The sequence below is a fragment of the Apus apus genome, chromosome 3, assembly GCF_020740795.1.
Source record: "Apus apus isolate bApuApu2 chromosome 3, bApuApu2.pri.cur, whole genome shotgun sequence".
NCBI classification, from domain to species: Eukaryota; Metazoa; Chordata; class Aves; order Apodiformes; family Apodidae; genus Apus; species Apus apus.
Window position 1 is genome coordinate 4,377,854 of NC_067284.1, and position 27,037 is coordinate 4,404,890.

At 40.5% G+C, this 27,037-nt stretch overlaps 1 protein-coding gene across 1 annotated transcript in view; it reads left to right on the forward strand.

Moving 5' to 3' along the window:
- The window catches only part of PREP (prolyl endopeptidase), an 85,921-nt gene extending 60,379 nt beyond the window's left edge, over positions 1–25,542 (forward strand). Inside the window, exons 11-15 of the mRNA XM_051613111.1 lie at positions 10,696–10,832; positions 15,986–16,080; positions 18,940–19,071; positions 23,476–23,632; positions 24,729–25,542. Coding sequence (XP_051469071.1) covers positions 10,696–10,832; positions 15,986–16,080; positions 18,940–19,071; positions 23,476–23,632; positions 24,729–25,023 — 816 coding nt within the window. The 3' untranslated portion in view covers positions 25,024–25,542. The remainder of the gene's footprint in view (positions 1–10,695; positions 10,833–15,985; positions 16,081–18,939; positions 19,072–23,475; positions 23,633–24,728) is intronic.
- The last annotated feature ends 1,495 nt before the right edge of the window (positions 25,543–27,037 follow it).

Sequence of the window (27,037 nt, forward strand, 5' to 3'; positions counted from 1 at the left end):
TGGGGCTGCTTTATCCCCTTCTCCCACACCATGGGGGATTGCTGCATAGTTTAGGATGTTGGGAGATTTTTTTCAGCAGAAGGCACAACAATGGAAATGTGGTTTGGGATGGAGGAGCAGAGAGCTGCCAGAAGAACTAGCAGAGTACCAGATCCCACACTGTGAGGGCTACTACTAAAATACATTTGGATCATCTTACAGGCTTTGTGATTCTCTGCTTTCAAGCTTTTAAAGTTAGATTGTTTATTTTTCTGCTAAGTGTGCAGGGAATTGAAGAGCTTCTAAAAATGTTAGAGTCTGTAGATCCTTCATGCTCAAGGTATTATAGAAACATTCATTTGTTTAAAGCCTATGAGAGAAGCAGTTGCTTAGTAGTTCAACTAAAAGTCATTGTGCAATACTATTCTTATGTCTTGTTCAGTACATCTCCTGTTTGAATTTTCAGTGGTTTGTTTTCCACTTTTCTAGTGTGTGGAGATGTTAGTTGGCATACTTGATCCCAAGCTGTGTTCTGTGCTCCTTTTCTTTCTTGGAATTAATCAAAACAAGCTGAAATAACATGAATTGAAACTGAGCTGTAATCATTGAACGTAGTGTAGAGAATCCCTTTTTACACACAGGAGTTTTAAACAAGAGCTTAAGCAATTGTACTGGACCTTAAAGGATTGATTTACAGCCTCCCATGCCCTAAATGATTGCATTGATAATTGTGAATAAAAAATAGGTTTGATTTTTACAATGAATGGCAAAATACATTTTGCCATTAGGTAAAAGATTAAAAAGTCCTTCACTTAGACACCTTTAATGAACACGTGTGTTGCAGCCTCCAGTAGGTAGATTCTTTGCTGATACAGAAAGATTAAAATGAGAATGTGTTGTGAAAATGCTTGTTTTGTGTCCTCTTTCTAAACAAGTCACTGAAGGTTTCTTCTCTTTTTTCTCCAGCTTTCATATTCACTCCTGTGATTGATCTCACCTGCAGTAATTAACCATGAACATATTACTATTTTAATTAACTCCCTTATTCTCAAGATAAGTAAGAATTCTATTTAATTATTCTCAGTGGGAATCTTTGATTTCTCAAAGGTAGGGAGTAATTATTAGCTTCATTCTACAGGAGCAGAAACATTCAGGATGAAATTTGTCCACAGTTGCACATTGATGAGGTGTTGCACTGGGAATATGCTTTGATGGTTTGCTTTTCTAATGGCAGTGGTTTGCTCTTCCTCCTTCTGCTGATCCTCAGAGTTGAGGCTTCAGATGTGGCTTGAAAGCTTAATCAAGCTAGTTAGAACATCAGCATTTGGTGGACTTGGCAGTGCTCAGTTAATGGTTGGACTTGATGATCCTAAGGGACTCGTCCAAACTAAACAATTGTATGATTCCATGTTTCTGTTCTGTCAATTAGAAGACCCCACTCCCAATATCTCGAATAGTATTAAATGCTGGCAAATCCATCTGCCCATCCATTCCTTTGCCTCATGGAGCCTTCCCAGGAGGATGTTAAAGTGGGATGATAATGCTACACTGGGGACAGGTCGTTCTAGTACCACAAGCATTGGTTTTATTCCCATAGCTAGCAAAGGTCACTGAATCATTGCAGCTGTCAGTCAGCACTGGGCTGTGTCAGCATTTGAGCTATTGATCTTGCAGGCACATATGATGAATTCTGTTACCAGGCCACCAAGACACCCAGACTCTTCTGGTTCTTTTTTGGTGCTATGCTGGCAGTGCCATCTGAGTCTGTTGAGTAATCGTTAGGTTTCCAAAGAAGGAGATTGGCTTTTAGTAAGAGTTGTCTGTGCATGTGCTTATCTGTCTCTGTCACAGAATCGGTTTTAAAATTAAGCAAATTTGCCAGACAATAGTAATTAGTTGTTTACTTGTTAGAGAGGCCCATGCTACTTGAGAATAAAATAGCATAGAATCATGGAATGGCTTGGGTTGGAAAGGACCTTCAAGATCATCTAGTTCCAACCCTCCTGCGTGGGCAGGGACACCTCCCACCAGACCAGGTTGCTCAGAGCCCCATCCAACCTGCCCTTGAACACTTTCAGGATGGGGCTTCCACAGCTTCCCTGGGCAACCTGGGCCAGGGTCTCACCACCCTCACACTCCAGAATTTCCTCCTCATGTCTCACCTCAATCTCCCCTCCTCCAGTTTTCATCCATCCCCCCTTGTCCTCTCCCTCCCTGCCCTTGTCCCAAGCCCCTCCCCAGCTTTCCTGGAGCCCCTTCAGGCACTGGAAGGCCACTGAGGTATATAGACAAGTTATAAAATATTTTATTTTTAATTTTAACATGTAAATTTTTAATATTTAAATAGTTTTCTGAAATGGAACTAATACAAAATTTCAGTGCAAGTGGTGAATTTTTTAATGTATCTCACCACCTGTTCTGTAGATTTTATTATAGATGCAAACTCCCTGGTCAACCTTCACGTCTCTCAACCAATCATGTATTTGTGAAAGGCAGAAGGCAGCAAGAAGGGGAGTCACATGTTCTCTTTCAGAGTCTCTGTCTTCTGTTCTTCTACTTTGGAAGCCCCTCTTCTTGAAAGCATATAAAGCATTGGGACATTCTAACATAACCTTGCTGGTTTTTTCCAAGGGAAAGGAAAGGAGGTAGCAGTTCCATTTCCACCCAGAAACAGTTCAGTCACTAATTATGTCAGGTTTTTTCTGTTGGCTTTTGTCTGCCTCTGATGCAGTACAAATTCATCAGTGTGCAGTTTTATTAAGGGTAATCTAGTTTACATCTTCATTTAGGGTTTGATTTGATTTGATCAACACTGCCCAGAAGTACTGATAGAATATCAGCTTTCCTTAGGTTAATTATTTCTGCTCTGTCCTTGAGACAACTTGCAGGAAATTTATGGGACAAGGGAAGCCTGTTACAAGTATCATTATTATTCATAGTAACTAGATTTGTAATTGATACAAAGAAATAGATTATTTCCTTAGTTATGGCTTGTAAAATATAAGTTCTCCCTGGCAGCTCCCTGAACTGATTACTTTTCACCCAATTTGTCAATTATATTTGAAAATACTAGTGCACAGTAGTCACTGCTAACAGCTGAAAATACACAAGATGTGGAAAAGTTCCAAAGCATAATGGTAGAATGCCTAAAATCAGGGAATCTTTTACCAATATGGGCATCGATGACTTTTTGATTCTATTTACTGGTGGTTTTGAACTGTTAGCATTCATTGAAGTTGACATCCTTGGACATTTGATCTGTTGACTTACAAGTAGTTGAATTCTTCATGACTGCCACGAGGTTTGACATTTTGCTGTCTCATTTTGCCCAAGAAGGGATTGCTACAAGATGTCCTTTGTCTTAAGGCTGAAAAAATCCCAGGTGTTCCTCTTTTGCTGTTGATCTTTCTCTTCCTTGTTTCAACAGTATGATAGGGATACATCAACACACTTCTTGGTGTTCTTTTATGAAGTACCTTTAAGCCTTGGTCGTGATGGCTGTCTGGAAATTACACCATCAAGTGGCATTTTTGCTGGATTGCTTTATACTGGCTTTGGCTTCATTTTTCCCCAAGTATTGTTACAACAGTGTCAGAAAACTTCATAATTCTCTTCTACTTCTTGCTACTTGTTGGGTCCTTTGTCTTCGTTGTGCAATGAGTTCTGCAACTCAGAAAACAATGGATGAGCCTCAAGTACTGTCTCCACAGCAAGGGGGTGGTCACCAAGACACAACTGTTGAAATCAATAGCATCTGATCCTTAGAATTTGAGTGAGAAACTGCACATAGAAGTGCTTCAGAGTACTTTCAAGTGATCTGTTTATTTCAGAAAGTTCTTCAGAATAAATATTGACAGGATAAGTGATCTAGGACTGATTTTCAAACACACATTGTCCAGTGAAGATGATCTTTTAAAACTAAAAAGTAGAAATTAAGAGTATCAACTGTTTGTAGGTAGATAATGATTTATAATGCCTCTGGTTTTGGGTAGCCAACTTGATACCTATAAACATGGTATGATTCTCTAAGGAAGAAGAGAGCAGAATGCTCTGAAGTTGTCCAGCTAGTGAAAGTCTTTGCAATGGAAGTGGAATATGTAGGTCCTCTTACAGCTTTGACACAAGCTGGGCACTTCACATTACCAGTGTCAAGATGGAATTTGTTCCCTGCAAGAATTTTTGGATACAGGTTTGTGGGTGAAATTTGGGCACCCTGAACCATGCAGATGCCCCTGCCTTAGGGAGAAAAACCAGCAGGGGTTGTGTCATCTTCCTGAAGCTCGTAGAATCATAGAATCATCAAGGTTGGAAAAGACCTTCATGATCATCAAGTCCAACCATCCACCTTGCAACCCCCAACCACTAAACCATCTTCTGAAACACCACGTCCACCCCTTTTTTGAACACCTCCAGGGACAGTGCCTCCACCACCTCCCTGGGCAGCCTGTTCCAATGCCTCACCACTGTTTCTGTGAAGAAATTGTTCCTAATATCCAGCCTGAACCTCCCCTGGTGCAGCTTGACCCCATTTCCTCTCGTCCTACAGAAGCTCAGCAGTGAGACTGTGTTGAGGTAACTAAGCAAGTTTTGAGCAAGATGAAAGCAGAAACAAAAAAGCTGAATTAACCAGTTACTGTTTGGGTGAATAGACCTTTCTCAGCATGTTGGTTTAGCTTTGTGCACCTACCACAGCATAAAGCATAAATAAGTGCAGTTATTGTGGTATAGCTTGCATAAGGTAAGGTCTCCCCCTTGCTTACCCCATGGTATGTTGCCTCTACGTTTTTATTCTTCCAGTGTTTGTCCTTACAACTTTAACTGATTTCCAGCATGGGAAAGATGAGTGGTGTTGTTTTCTAATGCCTACACACGAGTGCAGTGGGTTGTCTCCTGTCAGAGCAATTTTCTCAGTGAAGTAAAGCTTGATTTAGTGAAAGAACTTGCACTAACCAGCAGCTGTTACTTATGTTTTTATTGAAAACAGTGTGCTACTTCCATTGAGACAACCCTTTTTCTGTCTCTTGCTATATTACTTCATAATAGTATATTTCTTGAATGTCTGAGCACAGAGGTAATTCAAGAAAAGGGACTGTAACATTGTCCCTGGGATTTTTCTGTTTAACATGACTGAAATTTATATTTAGCTCAAAAGGTAAGGGTTACCTAGCTGATATCTGTCTGACTCTGCACTGTACACTAAGTTTTCTTTAAGGCAAATTGATAAAAGAAGAGGAAAAACATATTAGCATAGTAGGTGCTAATTATTCTGCTGCAGGAAGCTCTGAGATCACACTGAAAGGGGCAGAGGGTAAAAGTTTTGAGAAGAGCCAAGAAGTCTTTCAGGTTAGAAATGTCTCACTAAGCTTGTGTGCAAACAGAATGCTGCCTTTTAAGTAGTCCAGAAATGTGTGGCTTAAAGACAATTTCTGCCATGCTGGTCCTGCAGTATTTCTGAACTTTTGGCAGTATTTTCTCTTGCTCTCCCTCCTCCCTGTGAGATACCTCCCTGCAGTCATTTGCAGCTAGGCAGCTGGACTTTCTAAGGAGGCATTTGTTCTAAAAGACCATCTCCTGGCACTTTGCCTCCAGCAGCACCAGGCTGCTTTTTGTCCCGGTGGGTGGGTGGTGAAACAATTACTTCTAAAAGGTTTCCTGATTATTTTCGTAGCGCTTTTGCAAATGTGTGTGGTGAGTGTTCTTCTTTCTCGGTTTTACCTGCATGAATTTTTACTGTGCTGAGTTACTTTGGCCCCCATCCAGTTCTGCATTAAGCAAGCTTTACAACCCACACAGAATTGCTTTGGAGCTAATTTAAGAGGCTTAAAGAAGATTGATGAGGATTCCCCCTCTGAAGAAAGGAAACCTCAGATCCTGTGGATTTGCTGTGTAGTGGTAATAGTTCTGTATTACCTCTCCTGACTTCTGGTTCATCCTGTGTGTAGGAACCCAAAAACTGATGCTTAGTTTGAGCTGCTCTTATAGGTGGCTGTTGGCTTTCTGGCAGGGCTGCCTGTGGGCCACTGGTGGCTGTATACCTGGGTCCATGTCACTGCTGCAATAAATATAAATAAATATTTTGCTCATGATGTGCTAGATATATAGTCTTTAGCCCCAGACTGGTGTCAGTTTTTTTGTAAGATCAGAGGTGATGAGGGAGGTGTTGTCCACGGCAGCACATGATTCTGTCTGAATCAATGAGATTTCTGCCCTGGCATCTTAGGGAGGGGATTTCTCCCTGGCTGCCAATGCTGAAGCATTCAGACTGGCTGGTATGAAGGCAGGGTCTTGGTGACTTTCCTCTCTGAGGAACTGAGTAGCAGCTCTTTGGACTTGGGAGTGGGAGGTGTTGCTATGTAGCATTGTTCAGCTTCAGGTGCCATTATCTCTGCACTTAAATACAGGTCTGAGCACCTTGATACCACCATCTGTGTCAGAAAACTTTCTCCATGGACTGTTCCCTTAAGCTTACTCTTCCAGTCATCTTTCAAAAATAGTTGGGCAGGATTTTTAAACTGGTGAGTCTTTCACATTTGTGATGTTTGGGGAAACATGAGTGACATGAAGTCATTTATAATTAATTCCTTACTCTTTTCTTCCCCAAATCTCAAAATGCAAACAGTGTGTGAAGAGAAATCTTCATTTTACACTTAATGAAAGAAATACTTTCCTTGAAGCTGAATGCTTGAAATGCTGCTACAGGGAATAAAAACTGAAGTCAGTCATTCCTTTTGATTCACTGCTCAGCACAGCCAGGTCTGTGTCTGCTGGGGCTCAGCAGGACCCTGTGCTTCTCTAGCACTGCTGGTAACTCTGTGGTGGACACTAGTGGAATCACAGCAGCCAGGTGTGAGGGCAACCAGTCCTACCTAGGAACAGAGAACAATTGCTAAATACCACAAGACTGCTACATCCCAGATCTGTTTCAGATGAAAAGGAATAATCTCAGTTAAACCAGTATGGAAAACATAGCAACAAAACTCATTTTAAAGGCACTTTCTTGGTGTTATTAAACCGTCATTATTGGATGTTCTTTTTTAATAAGGAATATTCTAGCATTACTTACATGCCTTTTTAGTTGCTTGATGTAAAACTCTTCAGCATGATTTTACATGAATGTCAGTCTAATGACAAGTGTAACTTACCTGGCTTTGCTCAAGCACACCAAGACATGAAAAGAATTGTTATCTCTGGTATGTGTACTTAATCTTGAAAGAGAGGCTCAGAGACATTTTTAGAATCACTAGCAGCTTTCTAAGAATAAGTAGCCTACTCAGGAGGTGTTTTCAAGTCCCAGAAGTCAAGAGTTTCTTTTCATAAATTAAATAAGTCTTTCTGAAAAGCCAAAAATCAATATTTGTTAATTGGATTTTAATTCTCTTGGCTCTTTAATGAGTGAGTAAGAAAAATTAGAAAAGTTTTCTGGACATTCAGATACTGTTCACAGCTTAAAAATTGTGTGCACTATATCTGGATAATATTAATTTTAATTCTCTGGTTTACAGCAGTATATCAAAACCCATCTTGAAGCTTACCTTGATAAGTTAATTTTAAATCTGTACAGGTTTGAGGTTGTTTTTTGCTTTAGAAGGATTTTTAGGTTTGATGATTTCAAGTGTTCATGCATTTTTTTCCCCTGAACAGTTGCAATTACATCTTTTCATCTCTCCATATAAAAATACAGAAAATACTTATGAAAGGAAGAAAAAGTGAAACTGAATTCTCAAAAATTGCTGAGGTTTTTGGGTTTTTTTTAAATGGAAGTTTCTATTCAATTTCAGTAGTTTTAGGTATTCTTAATTACGTGGCACAAGCAGATTAGTTTTATTTCTTTATTTGTTATGATGATGGTATCACTTCCTTTGATATTCAGAGGTACTGGTTTCGTATTTACTCATAAGGGAAGTGCATCATGGATGATTGCCAAAAGTATTTTTAGTTATATGTGTAAGTCTCTAATGTCTGACTATATTATCTCTGTAGACAAATGAAAGAGAAACTTCATCCCTTCTCAAATCCTTTTACCTTTTCAAAAGCTAAAATAGGTAGTTTTGCTCCCTGGTGACTTGAGGTAGAGAGGATGCTTCTTGGCATTGCAGAGGCAGAAGTGGATAAACTTTGAGTCTTTCTGCATTGAGGTCTGTGTTCCCCCTTTCCCTAAGGGAAGATTTACCTGCTATAAATACTGTACTTTTAAAACAAATAATAATTAGGAGAACAAACCTCCCCAGGAGTGAATGCACAGACTTTTTTTATCCTACTTAACTCCTAAGTAAATTTACAAATCCTGTCACACAGCCTTTAACTATATTTACTTGTAAAACTTACTCTGTAAACTGTCTTGGAAGTAAACTTCCAATGTCTTTTTTTGGTGAAAATTGAGTGTAAATTGCTTTCAAATGCTAAGTTTAAATAAAACAACAAGAAGACTGTGTAATATATATATATATATAATGCACTAAAGAAGAATGGCTAAGACTGTGTAGCTTATAGCTTAATCTTCATGGAGCTTGTAGTGATGAGTAATTGTATGAACAGTGTTACTTTCTCCCTGGGTCATAAGAAGAACAGGGATTATAAATTTATGCCCCAGGTTCTGGCATCTAAATTGAAAGTGATTGTGGCACCCAGACCTCTCTGCCATGTGACAGGGACATCAGTGTGAGATCAATTTAGCCACAACTGTTGGAGGGCTGCTGTGCTGCTCCAGCAGGATGGTCCTGGAATAGCCCTGTCAGCCACACACCATTGCTGGTGCGTTCCCAGAGGCTGAAAAGATTTATTTTTAGCATGTTCCTCCTTGAATGATGAGTTTCATCATTCATAACAATATGCCTGAAGCATTGTCCCCAGTCCTTTTCCCTCCAACATCACTTTGCTAATTTCTCATCCTCTTAGGTGTGCTAATGATGTCCGTAGTGATGTGAGGATCTTTGTTTGGAAATACCTGAGCAATGAGGAATATAATGTGGCCAGTACAAGTGGATCACTCCTAGCTGTGATAAAGCAGAAAACAGCAGTACCCTTTTATGAGCACTTACTCATGTATAAGCTGACAGCTTCTAAAATTAGGCATGAAATACCACCATGGGACATTCTTTTTAGGACTCGCCCTTTCCAGGTTACCTTAATCTTTTGAGATAGAAGCACATCCCTTTATTGGTTACATGAATAAACCATTGGACTTGCTTCAGAGATAACACCTAATTTAAAGGTGAGATTGAATCAGTTGCTGAAAATCATCTATATGGAGAAGCTTAAATAGCTTCACGTATCTTGGTGTCTCACTGAATTGATTTCTACTCTACCCCCTCTCCTATTCTTTCATTTTGGAGGGAGAGGTAATTGTTATCTTAGCAAAGATAGGAGCAAAGAAAACTTAAATTGCAAATGTCACCTTGACATGCATCTTTTTCTTGTTGAGCTTTCCTTTAAAAGTTTAATTTAATGGTATGATATTTAATCTTAACTGTTGATGAGAACTGATCACCAGCCTCAGCAGTACTTCTGTCCATCAGATATTTTATTTGTTTATAGTAATCAGCTAAATACTAAAAAATGAAAGTCCTTGGTATTCTACTGCTGTGAGTTCTGATAAGTGCTTTGTCAGTAGAGATACAGTTGAATTGTGGCAGTGACTGGAAACAGTGATTTAATCTCTGTTAAAATGCCTTCAGGCTGTTCTGAATTTTTCCATCTGCTGGGAGCTGTGAAGCACTGAATTTTATCTGGAATATGTCTGCAGGTTTTGGTGAAGCCCTCAGAGCTAGATGTGGTTTCATTGGAAATTTCTCACATTTCTGTAGCAGTGATTAAACTAAAATTAAATGTGATTGTTTTGCCTTCAACTGGCCATTGACATGTTTCACATTACAGGCAATGCTCAGAATAAATGTGTTGCACAGGTTCATGTTACTGTTGGGGTTCATGTGTTATAAAAATAGGTCCTCTTGATCATGTGCTTTATGAAGTGTGGTAGGTCTCTTTCCTTAAAAGCACAGAGGCTGTAAACATGCAACAAAACAGTAAGAATGTCATTCTTCATTTACTAATGTTTTGTTCTAATTAGACTAGAAGCTGCAAATTAAGAGCCTGCAGCCAAAGCAATGAAAAGTAGTCAACCAGATCTTCATGACATAAACTGCATTCACAGCCACGGTTTTGCTTGACTGGCAAAATAAGACACACTGGGTCCTAAATGAGAGCAGGCAGATACATGCATCAAAACAATGAGGTGTATGGGATCTGTGTTAAGCAATTGGAGCTTATGCTTGTGTGCATGGAATTTAGCTTGGAAGTTCACACAGTGTTCTGGCAGTAACAGACACATGAAAGCATGTGCTGCATTATTACTTTCATATATGATGGACCATGCAGTTCTTGAAGTTCCACAATTGCTGCCTTCCCTTGCAGAGAATTGTGTAGGGTTTTTGTAGCATTTTCTTAAACTTTCTTGTACGTAGAATTGATGGACAAGATACATAAAAGTGATACTGTCATACCCTTTCTGTTGTCTCATTTTGAGACATTTTCCAGAGCTATTAAGCAACCAAGCAGGTGATGCCATTACTGAGTCTGACCTGGGCAATTGGTGCAGATGGTTTGGAAAGTTTTACCCACTGGACACCATGGAAGTGATCACCTCTGATTCTTGCTAACAGCAGTTGTGGAGAGTTATGACAATAACAGCATTTCACATTTCTTTTTCTCTTGCCTTAGGTTTTCTACCCCAGCAAAGATGGTACTAAGATCCCAATGTTCATTATTCACAAGAAAGGAATTAAATTGGATGGTTCTCATCCTGCCTTCTTGTATGGATACGGAGGCTTCAACATATCAATTACACCAAGCTACAGGTAAGCAGGGTAACTTAAACCTTCTTCTGCAGTATCTGGTGCTAACAACTGTCACAGACTGAGGGCAGGGTGGACTACGAATCTGGCAGAGGAATGCATTCCAGGTCCCTGAGAAGCAAGGTGGGGGCCATAAGGACTGCACATCAGTGTCCAGGCATCACTTGTCTGCTTTGTTAGTTCTGAATTCAAGGACTTTCCCATGGTCACAGAGGAAATCGGTGTCAGAGCAGAGAAGTGCTGTGCTCTTCTGAGGTTTACAGCAGGCACCCTGCCCTTTGGGTTACACCTTAACCTCCTCTTGCCTTGTCACTGAGCAGAAAACTATATGCATATATTACATTAAGAAAGTAATTAAATTCTTCCCCATGAGGGCAGGAAGGCACTGGAACAGGTCGCCCAGGGAGGTTGTTGATTCCCCCTCCCTGGAGGTGTTCAAGGCCAGGTTGGAGGAGGCTTGTGCAGCCTGATCTAGTGTGGGGTGTCTCTGCGCATAGCAGAGGCTGGATCCTGATGTTGAAGGTCCCTTCCAAACTGAACCATTCTGTGATTCTAAATATCTGAGCCCTTTGCTGAACAAATAACATAGGAAGATTTCTTTTTTTCCAAGCTATACAATTACCTATGTCTAAATATTCAAGAAAATGGAACATTTATTTAAATTAATGTAAATAATTAAAATCTAGGTATATTTTTGTCTTATACTTTCGAGGAGATTACAAAATTGGAAGCAAAATCCTACTGTGTTCCCACAAAATAAGAGATGATTCTGTCTCGAGATGCAAACGGTGTGGGCTCTGCATATATAAAGTGATGCATTGTAAACCAAAACTACTGTGTGCAAAACAGGATTTTGAAGCCCAAAAAACCTCTAAGCTTTATTGAATAGATGATCTCTATTTAAAGAAAAGGCTTATTTCTTCAGCAAGGGAACTTGAATAGACTTACCAGGAGGCAGTGATGGTCTGTAATACCTAAGAATTACTCCTGGGCGAGGCAGAGGAAAACAGAAATGCAAATGACTGAATGGAGAGCAGGTTTTTTCCAGATAATAGAAGAGAAGCTCATTGACACACACAAAAAAATCTCTTATGAAACCATCCTATTAAGTTTAGGTTCTAGCAGTTTTGCTTTAGAGTCAGCACACTTCAAGAAATCTTTTGTAGTTTTCTCTCTTCCAGGTCACTGTGGTTTTATTTCTAAATAGCATTTTTATTTCCTTTGCAGTTATACAACCAGAGTCATTTTAAAATTCCTTTTTAGGTTAGGCACAAACACTGGTTTATTCCAGTTTATTTAGATGCTGAAAACAGTGATAAAACTTACCATGTTTTCTTTTTTAAGGAAATATTATGTATCCATTGATTTAAGGTAAAATTTCACGTGCTACAGAGCTGACATGAACTGGCTGCTGGCAAAAGGAGAAGGTATCTCATAGCATCTTCCAGCTCCCACCAATTGGCCCTGGTGCTTGCTAGAGCCTTTGCTAAACTGATTTACCTCGCATGGATGGTAGAAGACTATCCCCACCAAAAGTAGTGGATGTTTATTTGCCATTTTGGCAAGTTAAAAATTGACTCTTACGGGATCCCAGCAAACAGCAGCAGGAGGATGCAGCTGACAGTCAGAAAAGAGGAAGATGGAAGCAGTGGCCTGTGTCTTCCTAAACACTATGAAACCTTTATCATACAGTTTATAAAATACCATCTGCAACACTCCCTCAAAAGTAAATGCACAGAGAACTATCAGCTATCTCCAGATCAAAAAACATTATCCCACTGACAATGTAAATGGAACACAGTTGGCACCCCCTTCCTCATTCTCTCCCTGTAATACCAGTGTGTCCCTTCTCAGCCTTTCTATAGAAAGATCAGAAAAGCCAAAACCTTCAAATGCATCTTTAGTTTATAACCTGATAATTGAGTACTCCTTGAGGAAGTGTGTTCCAAAAGTAGGGTGAGCAAGATCAGAGAAAGGAAATTCTAATAGAGAATTTATGCCAGAAAGGTGGGATGTCTAGTTTGCCCTTTACCAGATTCAAGTGATGTTTGGCTACAACCCTGTTCCAATGTACTGTAATATTCCATGGGTAGTTCCCAGGTCCAAGTGCTGGTGCAGCCACAGCCCAACACCACAACTGAATCCTATTTTTTCATGGATAACTGCAGGAAAGCGGGCACAGGATGGGCAGGGCTGGGAGGTTTGCCACATCATCCACCTGATCCTGAGCTGAGACATGGCTATGGGAATGCAACCAAGCAGTAGCCAGCTTACCTTCAAACAAACAAACAGGTTCCTGCATAAATATTCCTGATTTTTAATTTTAACTTTAAGCTCTTAAAACTTTTCACTAAGCACACCATCTTCTCCTTTCCAGGGGTTCATTTCTGTCCTGTGTTTCTTCAAGCCAGGACAAGGTTTTCTTACTGGTATTTCACACCCATTAATGGGAGCCAGCTCTCTGGCTTGGGGAGCTTATTTCTGCTTAATTCAGAAACTGATGTTGCTTTTCACTTTTTCACCAGCACAAAAAATGAAAATAATGTCTTCTTCACTGAAAGCAATAGAAACAAAGCAACAGGTTGGAGGATCCAGAAATAACTATGGGAACAATGGGCCAAAAACGTTAAGTCAGTTACAGTAGTGGTTTATTTTTAAATCAAACATGCATCTTTTATATGCCTCTCTGGACTGAAGAGCTGTGTTTGGTAGCATTTTGAGGACTGTGCCTGCTAGAGCACTGTCATTAATTTTACAGCCTGCATAACAAGTGCAATTGCAAGCTGATGGAGCAGCCATCAGTGGCTTGGCAGAGCTGCTGGGGAATTGCCATCACAAACCCACCACTTAGTGTCTTGGATTTGGCTTGTTACAAGCTTAAGTACTGGGCAAGTTAGGATCCTGACTCACTTTACTACTGACCACACCAGAGTGGGTATTAATTAGTAGTCATTGGCAGTGATGTTACTAGATGTGTGTGTTGGGGTACATGGGGTGGTGTTTTCTGAAGCACCTAAATCCCAGTAGTATTGCTGGGAGTAAGCATAGATCTACTAAACCCTACTTATAATGTGTGAAATATAAAGATTGTTACCAAACTCTGGACTTTATTCCATTGAGAGTCTGTGCCACAGAAAAAATGTTTGCTTGTGAAAGTGGGGACTAGCTTCCTATAATAAGAGTACTACATATCCTAGGAAATCCTAAGTCGCTTAGACCCCTCCAGAAATTATCAAGGTGCCACCTCTGTTAGAGGAGGCCACAGACAGGATAGGATACACTCAGTACTTCGGTTTTACATTGCTCACAGATTCTTTGCTGGTTACATATGCTGATCCCTCAGATAAGCACAGTTTCTTTCAGCAGACAGAAGTGGAAGGACTCTGTTCTGGAAATTTTTATTTTAAAAAAAGTAAAAAACCTCAGGCGATATATTTGGGTAGCAAGCTCTTAGTTTATCTGCAATTCCTATACTTGCTACCTTTGGTTACCAGGAGATCAGGTAAGTTTGGACCAAAAAGTTTCTATCCATTTTTTTTTGGGACAGAGACAGGGAAAAGAATTCTGGGAGGGTCTGTGGCTTTAACGTACCCAAAATGAAGAAGCCACGATCTCAGGAGGCAAACTGCTCTCAGCTTCCTCCACATGAGCTGTGTAGCAGCCTGTCAAAATTAGGCATCCTGGAGTTTGACAGCATAATGCTCCCTGACCTTTGCACAGTATGCTTATAGAATATCAATCTTGCATGTCATCAGAGTGTCACTGCAATCTAAGGAAATACAATTCATGATGATGGACTTGAGGATTTATTTTACAGAAGCAGAGATAATTCATGCCTCCTGAGCCATCTGATGGCACAGATAGCCAGCCTAGGTGGGAAGTGTTCCCTTGATGGATTATGAAAATACAGAAATCCCTTATCAGTTCTGCTTCTGCTTTTCTTTCTGTTTCCTTAATCCTTGGTATATGCTCTCAAGAGCAAATGCCAGTACATAGCTTTGGGAGGTGTGAAAAATTGACTTGTTTTCATAAAACATCCATAAGGCACACTGTAAGACTTTCAAGACATTTCTCATAAGCAGTAGGGGGACTTCAAGGTAAAAAGTCCCAATCTTTGCTCTTATGATTGAATAGGATTAATTTCTACAGGGAGTGGTTTCTTGCATGGGCAAAGATTTCAAGTAAATAAGAAATTTAACCCCACTAGAGGGGAGAAAAAAAGACTTGCTGGGATTCAGTTTTAATGTTTCACTGGTCTCCCTAGCATATGTGTGGTTTGCCATCTGCAGCCTCTGCTATGTCAAGCTAATGCCTCAACAGATCAATTTGTCATCTTAATTGTTAAATATAATTTAAATTACTTCAGTCCCTTTTAAAAAGATAGCAACAGCTTTGATACTTATGCAACTTGACATTTTTAAAAAGTTGCACTACTTCAGCTTTCAGCCAGGTTCTAGAGATACTGGGGAAAGCAGAACTTGTAATTTTATTTTTTTACTATTTGTTTTGTGTTTAGCAATGCAATAAAAATAAATAAGGGGACTGGCCAGAACTTGACTGCAGACCTTGGCACAAAACAATGGTAGAAACTGAGTTTTTCTTTGCAAACACAGTTTTATAAAGGTCTGGAAAAAAAGCATATTAAGCAGAAGATTAAAATATCCACTCATAAACAAAGACCAAGTGCTGATCTTAAGTCTTAATTCCTTGCTTTCTTTGTTGGGCTAAGCCTTTCTTTCCTGAAAAACCAGAGGACCCACCGAAGAGGAACAGTTCAGAGAGCTGTGGAGGTCCAGTGGTGCTGCATAGCTCTGGTCCCCACATTGAAGGCTTTGAGGATCATTTTTTAAAGGGTGACATGTCCTGAGAGGTCTTCTGTCCTGGGTCTTCTGTTAGGCAGAACCACTGGCCACTCTCCTCCAAAGTGCAGGAGGAAGATCAGACCAGCACTGGTTCCTTCTGCTGAGGTTGCAGAGGTTTCATTTCCATGGATAGTCATTGAAAAAAGCCTGACCACTCAGGTTTACCTGAAAGGGGGAACTTCATTTTTACCCTTGGTTTCGGAAGAGATCTTTCCCTCAAAGTATCGTTGTCAAAGCTGTTGGGATAATAAAATGGGACATTAAAGATTTCCTCTTCTCTGTTTGCTTTTCCAGTGTGTCAAGACTTATTTTCGTGCGACACCTGGGAGGGGTTCTGGCAGTTGCCAACATCAGGGGTGGTGGTGAATATGGAGAGACCTGGCACAAAGGTGAGTCAGTCCAGGTAGAGGAACAAAACTGCAGGTTTAGCAACAAAAAACATTTTCTCTTCACTCCCTCTTCAATATTCTCATCTCTTTTTGCCTTTTACTTGCTCTGTAGAAAATTAAAGTTACGTTAGATCTGGAAGTTGTCCAGTGTTATCTGATAGGTTTTGTTACTGTTTTATTTTTTGCAGCCCATCTTAAAATAGTTTTGCACAAACACAGTATTTTCCAAGAAAAGTATGGGTTTTTCAAGCAAAACCAAGTTGCCTAGACTTTAAGATTTGAAAGTGCAGCTATTTCTCTTGAACTGATATTCCAAAAAATGTCTGTGCATGGCAGGAACCTGAGCTTGCTTTAACACGCCTCTTTCATGATCTGCACATGACCCCACAGTTCTAGATCCCCAAAACAACAGCACTAACTGTGTAGACTCTGTTGGTATCACACACAAAAATAAACCATTTGCTGAACCTTACAGAAGGTGTGAACTTTTGAGTTCAGAATGTAACTCTTCCAGATGGTTTTTGCACAATTTATGAATAGACTTTTTTTGTTGTTGGGTTTGTTTTTTTTTATTTAGTGAGTGTGATAGAAGTTAATATGAAAATGATGAACTCCACAAGTGCTGTGACATGTCATCCCCTCCATGTTTTCTTAGGCATTCCAACATACTGTAGGCAGGTGTTTGATCTGTTTGGTCTTTTTTAAGCTGACTTTGCTGCAGGGAAACTTAAGTCTGTCACTACAAAACCCTGTCAATCTCTTTTCCCCATTTCATAATACCTTTGATGTATTTATTTCTGCTATTCTCTCCTTCCAATCCTTGTCTTCATCCTTTGATTGCCCACTTGCTTTATTGTGGAAAATTTTCTGCATTCCTTCACCAGAGGAAAATCTCTGTAACACACCCATCATTATTTCATGGTGATGCCTTATTCCTATCTCAAGAATCTGATGGATACATTGCTGGAGATGTTGTCAGCAAGGCAAATGTACCAAAGCAGTGGTGTTGATGATGCAGCAGTTTGCCATGGGACCAATCCCTAATAACTTGATTTTTTTAATCAAACAAAATGATCATTGCATCTTTGTTTTACTGTTTCATCTGTGGTAGCTTTTTGTTTGTCATTTCCTCACAATTGAGTTAAATATGTAATAGTTTCATAAACAGAAGCTTGCAGATACAGGATATTATTGCTAAAAATGAAGTATCCTTCATTAATTTTATTCTGCCAATTGGCTTGTAATAGGTTTTAATAAAATTTATCTTAATATGATCATGCTTCTTTGGTCCATCTATTGCTTAACTTTGACCCAAGTCTTTTATTGCAGTTGCATAATAAGATAAAAACCTGTTCTTTGTTAATTCCAGAAGCATTTCCAGAAGTCTGTTTACCTAGATTTAATTCTATAGGTAGGATTCTGACCTTATACCAGACCAGAACTTTGAGCAAAGGCTAAGATTTGTTTCTCTTTTATTGCCACATATTTGAAGAGTTTTTTCTTGTCCCAATATGTCTTTTCAATGGTCTTGTTAATGTAAGAATTATGTGTATTTATTAAAAAATTTAAAATGTACTGGTCCCAGTTCTACAAGATCTGGATGGCAGAGTTATCTTACCAAACTTCTGCAACATTGAAATGAGGCATCCAGTGTAAACTGGATGGACAATGGAGATAGAGACACCTCCACATTATGGTTCATGTCACTCATTTTAGGATAGAATTAGTTGTCCTGGAGGTTCCTGGACCATAGTGGGAACCTTAAGCAATTAGCTTAGAATGAACACCCAGCTTTTCAACCAAGTAGAAGGAACTGGTGTTGCACTTCTGCATCCACTGAGCCCCTCTTACCTGGCTGGACTACACCCTTTGCTGCAGGAGTATGAGGATTTTCTTCCTAGTTCCCATTTCTGATCTAGTATTTAATTGTCTGAGAAAGAACATACCAGGTCTTAAAGGTAAGACAACCTTTGAGGAGAAGGCAATTTTAGTCTGTTGCCAAACAAGCCTCTGAAGTGGGAAGGCTTAAGATTTGGTCATCTGGGAGTTCTCTAGGTTGACATTCTTCTGCTCAAATGGTTGAAAGATTGTAGGGCAAAACCATCCCTTTCCATCCCTATCCCACCTTGCAAAGCTTTTTGTTTTGAGAACTGGAAGTCTTACCAATAATGTCATCTGGACCTGCATTTTCAGTCATGATTTATTCCTCATACATCTGATCACATTTGGAATTTCTTTCAATAGGCTGGCAGCATCTTAAGCATTTCCATATTGGTCATTAAGTAATTAAATTTCAAACCAAGATGCAACTCTGAAATCCCTTTTTGACCATAGCTTTATGTCATCTGATTTGAAAACAGCTGATAGGAAAAAAAAATAAAGAGTAAATTACCAGCCTAATATTCTGTGTCCAGGAAATCAGAAGTGCTGGTTTTATATAGCTAATGTTATAAGCTGAAGCTTTATTGCCTTAAGAAACTGTCACTTAGTTTAAATGCTGTTAAAGGCCCATTAGGTCAAACCTCAAGTGCCTTGTCTGTGGTCATTTTGTATATATTTTGCAATGCAAAGCTTTTAGCTTTGATTTTACTGGCTAGGAACATTCCCTGGCACTCCCTGAACAGTATAGGTATGTATTATTCAGAGTTTTTGAAAGCATTAGAGTTATTGACAGAACCATCTTATACCCTCTCTGTGTTGAAAGAATCTTTCATTTTTGCTGTCCTTCTGAGCTGCATCAGTTATTAAAATGTTCATGAAACTGGAATTGTTCCCAGGTATTTTTGCACATGTTTTTCTGAAGAGATGGTATCAAATGGATTTTATGACATCAACTGATTGGTTTTGTTTGTGTGCTAGGTGGCATCTTGGCCAACAAACAGAATTGCTTTGATGACTTCCAGTGTGCTGCCAAATACCTCATCAAGGAAGGCTACACATCCCCAAAGAAGTTGACTATTAATGGAGGCTCAAATGGAGGCCTCTTAGTTGGTAAGAATGGCTCATCAGTTTTTTGGGTTTGGTGCTGGGTTTCTTGAAGTAACCAGACAAAACATTACGAGATCCTCTTTTCAGAAGCTGCCAGTGTCAATACATTAATATATACCAGCTGTCAAATATATAGTTGTACTTGATTTGCTCTTTGCATAGGACACTGGGATTCTGCAGTTTCTAGCCAAAAAAAAAACAGTTAAAAGCCACACTTACAATTACTGCCTTGTGTGGTAGAGTCACACAGTAAGTAAGAATGCTTTAAAAAACATTGATTTGGGTTATTTTCTTCTTTTTTTTTTTAAGGCTAACCATTACAAAATAATTACTGAATAACGAGAAATCTCTTCTGTAGTGTCAGGAAACTTGGTGTGGTCTGTAGCATAAGTTAGAATCCCCATGTCCTACCATCCTTCATCAGAGTTTCTCCTTCATTCTTTCTCTAGTCATGCATTCTTGTTCTTAGTGGGCAAATGAAAACATCACAGCTCTGCCTTTTTTAAAGCCTTTGTACAGGGGCAGGTAGCAGTTTCAGTTTGCTTTCATTGTGTAATTAAAGCATGGCCACAGATAAAATCATAAATGTCTCTGGTGAAAAATGTAAAACACAAGTACAGCTGTGAAAAGTGAGGAGGTTTTGAGGGACTGTGTAAATACAGCACTTTGTTACACCTTGTTCACATGTAATTCACTGCTGTGTTCTTAAGTTCAAGGAAATCAATTGTCTCCTCTTAAACAGAAAAGCTTGTCACAAAAACCTTTCATACACATTTATTTCTGATTAAATCCCTGTATTTGAAAGTAGTAGAAGAAAATGGGAGGTGATTTTGTTCAGTTTTGAAAGGAGAAGGAAACAGAAATGAATAATGGAGATTGTATGTTTTTTTTAAAGAGCATGAAAGGCATGTGACAGTAGGACAGAGTTGAGCTCCTCATGTGAGAAGAAATAAAAGACATTTCAACTTCATACGCCACTAACTTGTAGAAAATTAGCAGATTTCCTAGGCCCACTCTTTGCTCTTCTTCTTATACTTCTCCCTATTTTTCTGCTGCTGAATACTGGCTCTATTTAACTGCAAAACAAGACTCCCTTGTCCTGCAGTGTGATCCCAAAGCTGAGCAGAGCAGCACAGCTGTGAGCTGAAAACCTCCTTCATGCAAACACAGTGCTTGATCCCTCGTGTTTGCTTAGACAAACACTTCTGAGGTTTGGAACTCTTACTTTTGTACTGAATTTTTAAAGTATTTGTAGAGGAGTCAAATTCACAAATAAATGGCTGTTGCAGGTTACAGTTCATTACTGCGTATCATTATTATGGCTAATTAAAGGGGTGCAGTGGGAATGGATGAGTGTCTCCATAAGTTATTTCTTACTGAAGTAACTACTTAGGGAACCAGGAGCAGCAATTTTTTTATAAAATCCTGAGAAAGATACAGTACTTCAAGAGATACTCTGCGATCAAGAGTTCTTAAATTAAATTTTATTATAGTTTTTCTGGCTTTTTTTCATACCAGAGTGTATGTTCATAAAAGGAAATACCATGACAGGGGGAGGGATCTGATCAAAAGCTTCAGTTGAAAGAGTAAAGAGCTTTTTCATGGCAGCTGCTTCAGGCACCATATGTACCTTATGAAAATGGCTCAGAAAGGCTTTAGGTAGTGTTGTTAATTTTCAGAGATGACCAGAAGTAAAATCACATCCTTCAGAAAACAGAAATCACATTCAAATGAAGAAAAAGGGGTCGAGCCTGAACTCTTGACAGGGTCTGAGGGACCACAGGAGGCTGATGGGCAAATTGCTTCCAATATAAAGATTAGCAGGGAGAGCTTTCTATGTACATCAGAAGCAGGAAGGCGGCCAGAGAGGATCTGTGGGAGTTACAGATTAGTGAGGTGTAAAAGGAGCACTAAAGGAAGATAATGGCAAAGCAGAACAACTAAATGGTCTATTTGTATTGATGTTCCCCCCTGAGGAGCTGGGGAGTTCCCTCTGTGCATGGAGAATACTCTGAGGAGCTGACTCAAGCTGAAGCATCAGCAGAAGAGGTTTGGGAATAAATCAATCAAATGAAAAATCCTGTGTTGCCAGGACCAGATGGTGCACACGCAGGAGCCTGGGTGAACTCCAGTCTGAGATTGCAGGCTACTGAGCCTGGATATCTGAGGAACAGAAGGGGGCAAGTGTCATGCCAGTTTTTAATCGGTTGATGGTGATCCACAAACTGCAGACCAGTCAATCTGACTCCTCTAATAGGCAAACCAGTTGAAGCCAGTAAGTAACAGCTGGCACACAGTGAAGAATTTTGCATCTTGCAGATCTATCAGAGCCATTTGAAGGAGCCAGGGAGCGTAAGAGTGGTCGAGGTGAGGAGTTATTCTTGGATCTTCTAAAGCTTTTGACAAGGTTGCTCCCACAAAGCTAGGCAAGAAAGTTCGTGCTGAGTTGGAATCAAGGTTGTGTCATAAGAATATCCTGGTTAGGAGGAGGCAAAGAATGGAAAGAAATGATCCATTTTCACAATGGACAAAAATAAGGAATTTGAAGAATATGGGGAAGTGTTCACCTATGTGTGGATGCACAGTGATTGGCTCTGAATTAGGAAAGGGATTCTGGGATCAATTTACAGAGGATATATGTTTTGATGGCCGTTTAACAGGATGGCTGGAGATAACTCTGACTCAACTTGGGGAAAAAATAATCATTTAATTTCACACTAACCACACACCCACAGGGGTGGATGGGGGATGGAGATGAGGTTTAGAGTCAGTTCACAGGCTGGTGGTTCCTGCTGCTCCTTCCTCCTCAGGAAGAAGGATTCCTTACAGTCCTGCCCTGCTTCCCCACGGGGTCCCTCCCATGGCAGGGTACCCCACAAACCCCTCCTCCATGAGTCCTTCCCACCAGGCCTGGAGCTGCTCCAGCCTGGGCTTCCCACAGAGTCACGGCCGCTTCAAGAACAAACTCCCCTGGCCCGGGGGCTTCCAAAGCTGCACAGAGTCCACAGGCATCAAATCCTCTGGCCACACAATCCCAAGTCAAGTGGCCAAGTGCACCCCTCCTGGAGCCTTCAGGGGACGTTCCGCCACGTTCCTCCATGAGTGCAGGGGCACAGCTGCCATCTCACCATGGGTTGCAGGGAAACTTCTGCTTGGGCACCTTCTTTCTTCTTCCTCATCAACCACGGGGATCTTCACCTCAGCACTGCCTTTCACCTCTCCAGCTCAGCTCTTCTTTCTTAACTGCTGGTTCTGCTCAGGTGTTATATCAGTTCTTTCATATGTTAATCACAGAGGCGTATCTCCTGTCCCTCTAATGGCTCCTTGGCTGGGTTTGGAGCAGAGGGAGCTTCTCAGCTTCTTACCAGAGCCCCTCCTGGGGCCCTTCTCCTCACAAATCCTGCCAAAGCAAACCAGCACAGAAAGGCAGTTTTCAAAGCATAGCCTGTTTGCTGCCTGAAGAACAGGGAAATAGCTCTTAAGCTCTTTTGAACATACAGTCTTTGGGATTTATAATATCTATCCATTTTGTGTATTTGCTTCAGTTCTGCTTAAAAGTTTATTCGACTTCATCTTCACTGTCAGTCTTCTCCCAGTGCAATTTGGCTTAGATGAGATACTCTGTACTCAATTTTTTTTTGGCTCCAGATATTATATGGTAATCTGGATTTCTTTTCACATTGTTTTAATTTAATAATTTTACTCTTTTTTTTCTTTTTTTTTCTTTTTTTTATTTAGAAACTTTTGAGTTTATAAAAGACAACTATTTGGAAGTAGATTTTTCATTAACCTGGCAGTGGACTTTTCATAGAATCATAGAATGGTTTGGGTTGGAAGGGACCTTCAAGATCATCTAGTTCCAACCCCCTGCATGGGCAGGAACACCTCCCACCAGACCAGGTTGCTCAGAGCCCCATCCAACCTGCCCTTCAACACTGCCAGGGATGGGGCAGCCACAGCTTCCCTGGGCACCCTGGGCCAGGGTCTCACCACCCTCACACTCCAGAATTTCCTCCTCATGTCTCACCTCCATCTCCCCTCCTCCAGCTTTAATCCATTCCCTCTTGTCATCTCCCTCCCTGCCCTTGTCCCAAGCCCCTCCCCAGCTTTCCTGGAGCCCCTTCAGGCACTGGAAGGTGCTCTAAGGTCTCCCTGGAGCCTTCTCTTCTCCAGGCTGAACACCCCAACTCTCCCAGCCTGTCTCCAGAGCAGAGACCCTCCCTAGACACACTCCAACTGCTCCATGTTTTTCTTTTCTTGGGGTCTTGAGAACTGGCCACAGTTACTCCAGGTGGGGTCTCACGAGAGCCGAGTAGAGGGAGAGAATCACCTCCCTTGAGCTGCTGGCCATGCTTCTTTTGCTGCAGCCCATATAGGGATGCTAATGGAGTTGTTTTTCTGTCAAAGCTGCCTGTGCTAATCAGCGCCCTGACCTGTTTGGTTGTGCCATTGCCCAAGTGGGAGTGATGGACATGCTGAAGTTCCACAAATACACCATCGGCCACGCTTGGACCACTGACTACGGCTGCTCCGACTGTAAGGAGCAGTTTGAATGGCTGTGCAAGTAAGTGCCTTTAAAGACTTCTGTGGTTGTTGAGATGCGTAGTCTGCTCAAGTTTGAGGTTGTCATGATCAATATCTATTCTGAGAGTTATTCCATCCTTTCCCACACTGGATTTGGGGAGTTCAGCATTTCCTTACAAGTCAGTTTTGCATGAAAGACTGTCTTCAAAGCCCTGTTGAGTCAAATAGTCATATTTTTGAAGACCTTGTTCTACTAGCATCTTTAACAATTCATATGGTTTTCTGTCTGAATAGTGACTCCAGGCTGTCACAACAGAATATTCTCAAGTGAACCACTACATAAACTGAATTTTTTACAATGGGAGAGAGACAGTCATTGTAAATTATATCCCTTTATGTGGATGGGATTTATGTGTAAGAATTGAAGGCAGGAGGCCATAACAGGGTCTTGAGTCATCTCTTAACTCCTTGCTGAGAGGTCTGGAAAGATTATTTAAAAAAAACAAAAAAACAGAGAATTCCTGTTCTGTGTGAGAACACAAATTATCTGCTTATTGGATATGGCTGTTAATGAGTGTGTTCTTGTAAGTGCCATCTTTTTAAAATATTTTTGAAACCTTGTCTTCTACTTATATACCTGTAATAATGAACCTTGACATTCCAGGAGAATGCATCAAACATACTAAACAATTTGGCTGTTATCTAATTTAAGCTTGCAGTGGCAAATACATTTTTATAAATAAGGTGCACAAAATAACGCACTTCCTAAGTCATCTTTTATAAATAGATAACTTAGATCTTAGGTAAGAGATAAACTATTAACTGTTATTCTTCACCATAGGGATTGTAAGGTGCTGGAATGGGTTGCCCAGGGAGACTGTGGCTGCCCCATCCCTGGAGGTGTTCAGGGCCAGGTTGGATGAGGCTTGTGCAGCCTGGTCTGGTGGGAGGTGTCCCTGCTCATAGCAGGGAGGTTGGAACCTGATGAGCTTGAAGGTCCTTTCCAACCTTCATTCTGTGATTCCATGTATGCAACTGACTGCTATCAAATGCCTCTGTGCTCATTTTCTTATGAGACCTCCTTACAGCTGGCTCCCGAGGCAAAAAACAGCTGAACATTTGTGTGTTCTCCTCAGGTACTCTCCACTTCACAACATCAAACTCCCAGAAGAAGATGGCATCCAGTATCCCTCTACCCTGCTTCTGACAGCAGACCACGACGACCGTGTGGTCCCTCTGCATTCCCTGAAGTTTATTGCCACTCTGCAGTACGTGGTGGGACGAAGCCAGAAACAAACCAACCCACTTCTCATCCACGTGGACACCAAGGCTGGGCACGGAGCAGGAAAGCCAACTGCTAAAGTCATAGAAGAAGTGTCAGATATGTTTGCTTTTATAGCACGATGCCTAAACCTTGATTGGATTGAATAGGCAGATTGCTTGTTACTGTCTCCTGTAGAAAACAAGGGCTTTAACACCATTTAAGACCAACCAGACTACTACTTGGTGTAGTACTTACATTTAAGAACTGCAATTTAATATTTGATTGATCCAGCCTGCTATGGAGTTTTGATCCTCTGTGCTTCCCTCTTTTTGGCATTTCTTTGAATTTCTTTTCTACTGCCTTCCAAAGTACACTTTCAAAAGCATGTTCAAATAAATAGCTGAGCTTCTATTGGTGCTGTTGTGAACATTTAGATTCCAGAGTTAGTGCTAGCTGAGCTTCTTCCCTGTAAACAATTTTAGTGTATTTTTCACCTATGAACATATCCAGATCATCTATAATTAAATGTAAGTACTGTCCACATAGAAGAACTCTGAGCATACTTTATTTACACAGTTAACTTATTTAAGAATGTAAATTGAAGGTGTTCAGTGATAACCATGAAATACTGAAGAGACAGTAATCTGGGTAATGGAGTCAAATATTATTAAAAAGCTTATATTACATGCTGTTCATAAGTGTGTTACTGTCTATAATAATAACGTTGCTATATTGTTCTTTCTTTCCAAAGAGACTTCAAAATATCACCACTTCTCTCTTCTGACATTTATTTCCACACAGAAGAGAAAACTGGAAGCTGGAAAAGCTGAAGATTTCTTAGATTTTCACTGTAATCTTTGTCAAACTATATAGGTACTTTTCAACAACCCATCCACTGGTAACTCTTGGACTGTTTCTGAAGAGCAGACCAGACACTTAACAAAACCAACAGGCCTCCCCTAAACAAAAAACCCAAACAACCCCAAACCCACAGCTTTGTCCAGATTGTTCAAGTTCAATTTTTCCTGATGCCTTTGACAGAATCTTCTCTAACAAACCAAAATCTGAACATACATCTATATCACCTAGTTCAGGCTGCACAACAACAAGAGCTTGCAGTCAGACTCCTTAATGATTTGACACAGCATTTGAACTGCCATTTCATCTCTCTCCCATCTAGGCTCTAGAGCATTGATTTAAACAATCAGAGCAGGGAGTTGAGGGAGGGTTGGGATTTTTTGTCCTCCAGGCTGTGAAGACAGGGTTCAGGTTCAGCACCCCATTTTCCCCAGAGGTGTGTGAACTGCTTTCTGTGATCATCTCAGAGTTTCCAACAGCTTTCCTGCATGGCAGAAACACAGCACACAAAGCAGACTTGATTATTTGCCTACTAGCTGTCTAAACTCTGATGCACTGCAGCAATTAAGGTTTGATTTTGCAGAGCAAACAAGTATTCTATCAGTTATTATTAGTCTTGTTGCTTCTCCAGAAAACACTGCTGCTTCTCTGCTTCACATAAACTGATACATTCTGCCAGAATCATGCTGGTCATGATATTCATATTTAGACCCTAGGGCCTGCTTTTTAACTCTAGGCTCAGGAGTTTCATCTCCAAGCAGTGCCTGACCCCAGGAAAAGAAGGGAGTGGTATTTAAAAGAGGAGCAGGCTGCTGGAAATAGCAGCAAAATTAAAAATAATTTTGCACCAGATTCACTTTGTGTTTCTCTTATGCTTTAGGGCTTCTGCTGATTCCCATAGAAATCCAGGAAGGAGCATCCCTCCCAGGTCCTTATTATGCATAATTTAATTTTAGGAGGAGAAAAAAGAAGTGTGCGGGGGGATCTCTATGAACTATGAATGTCCTATGAAATACCACACCTAAAACCTGTATGTGATCCTTGGGCATTACAGATTTACCAGACACTTTGTGGACTGATGCATTCTGATCACAGCACTGATTTAAATTATCAGAGTTGAGGGAGGGTTGTGGGGTTTTTTTCCCCTCCAGGCTGTGAAAACAGGATTCAGGTTCAGCAGCCCCTCTGCCCCAGAGGTGTGTGAACTGCTTTCTGTGATCATCTGAGAGTTTCCAATGGGCTTCCTGCACAGCAGAAACACAGCACATCAAGTGCCACCTGGGCTTGGGACACCCCACAGTTGTGGCATCTGGCCTTTTATTG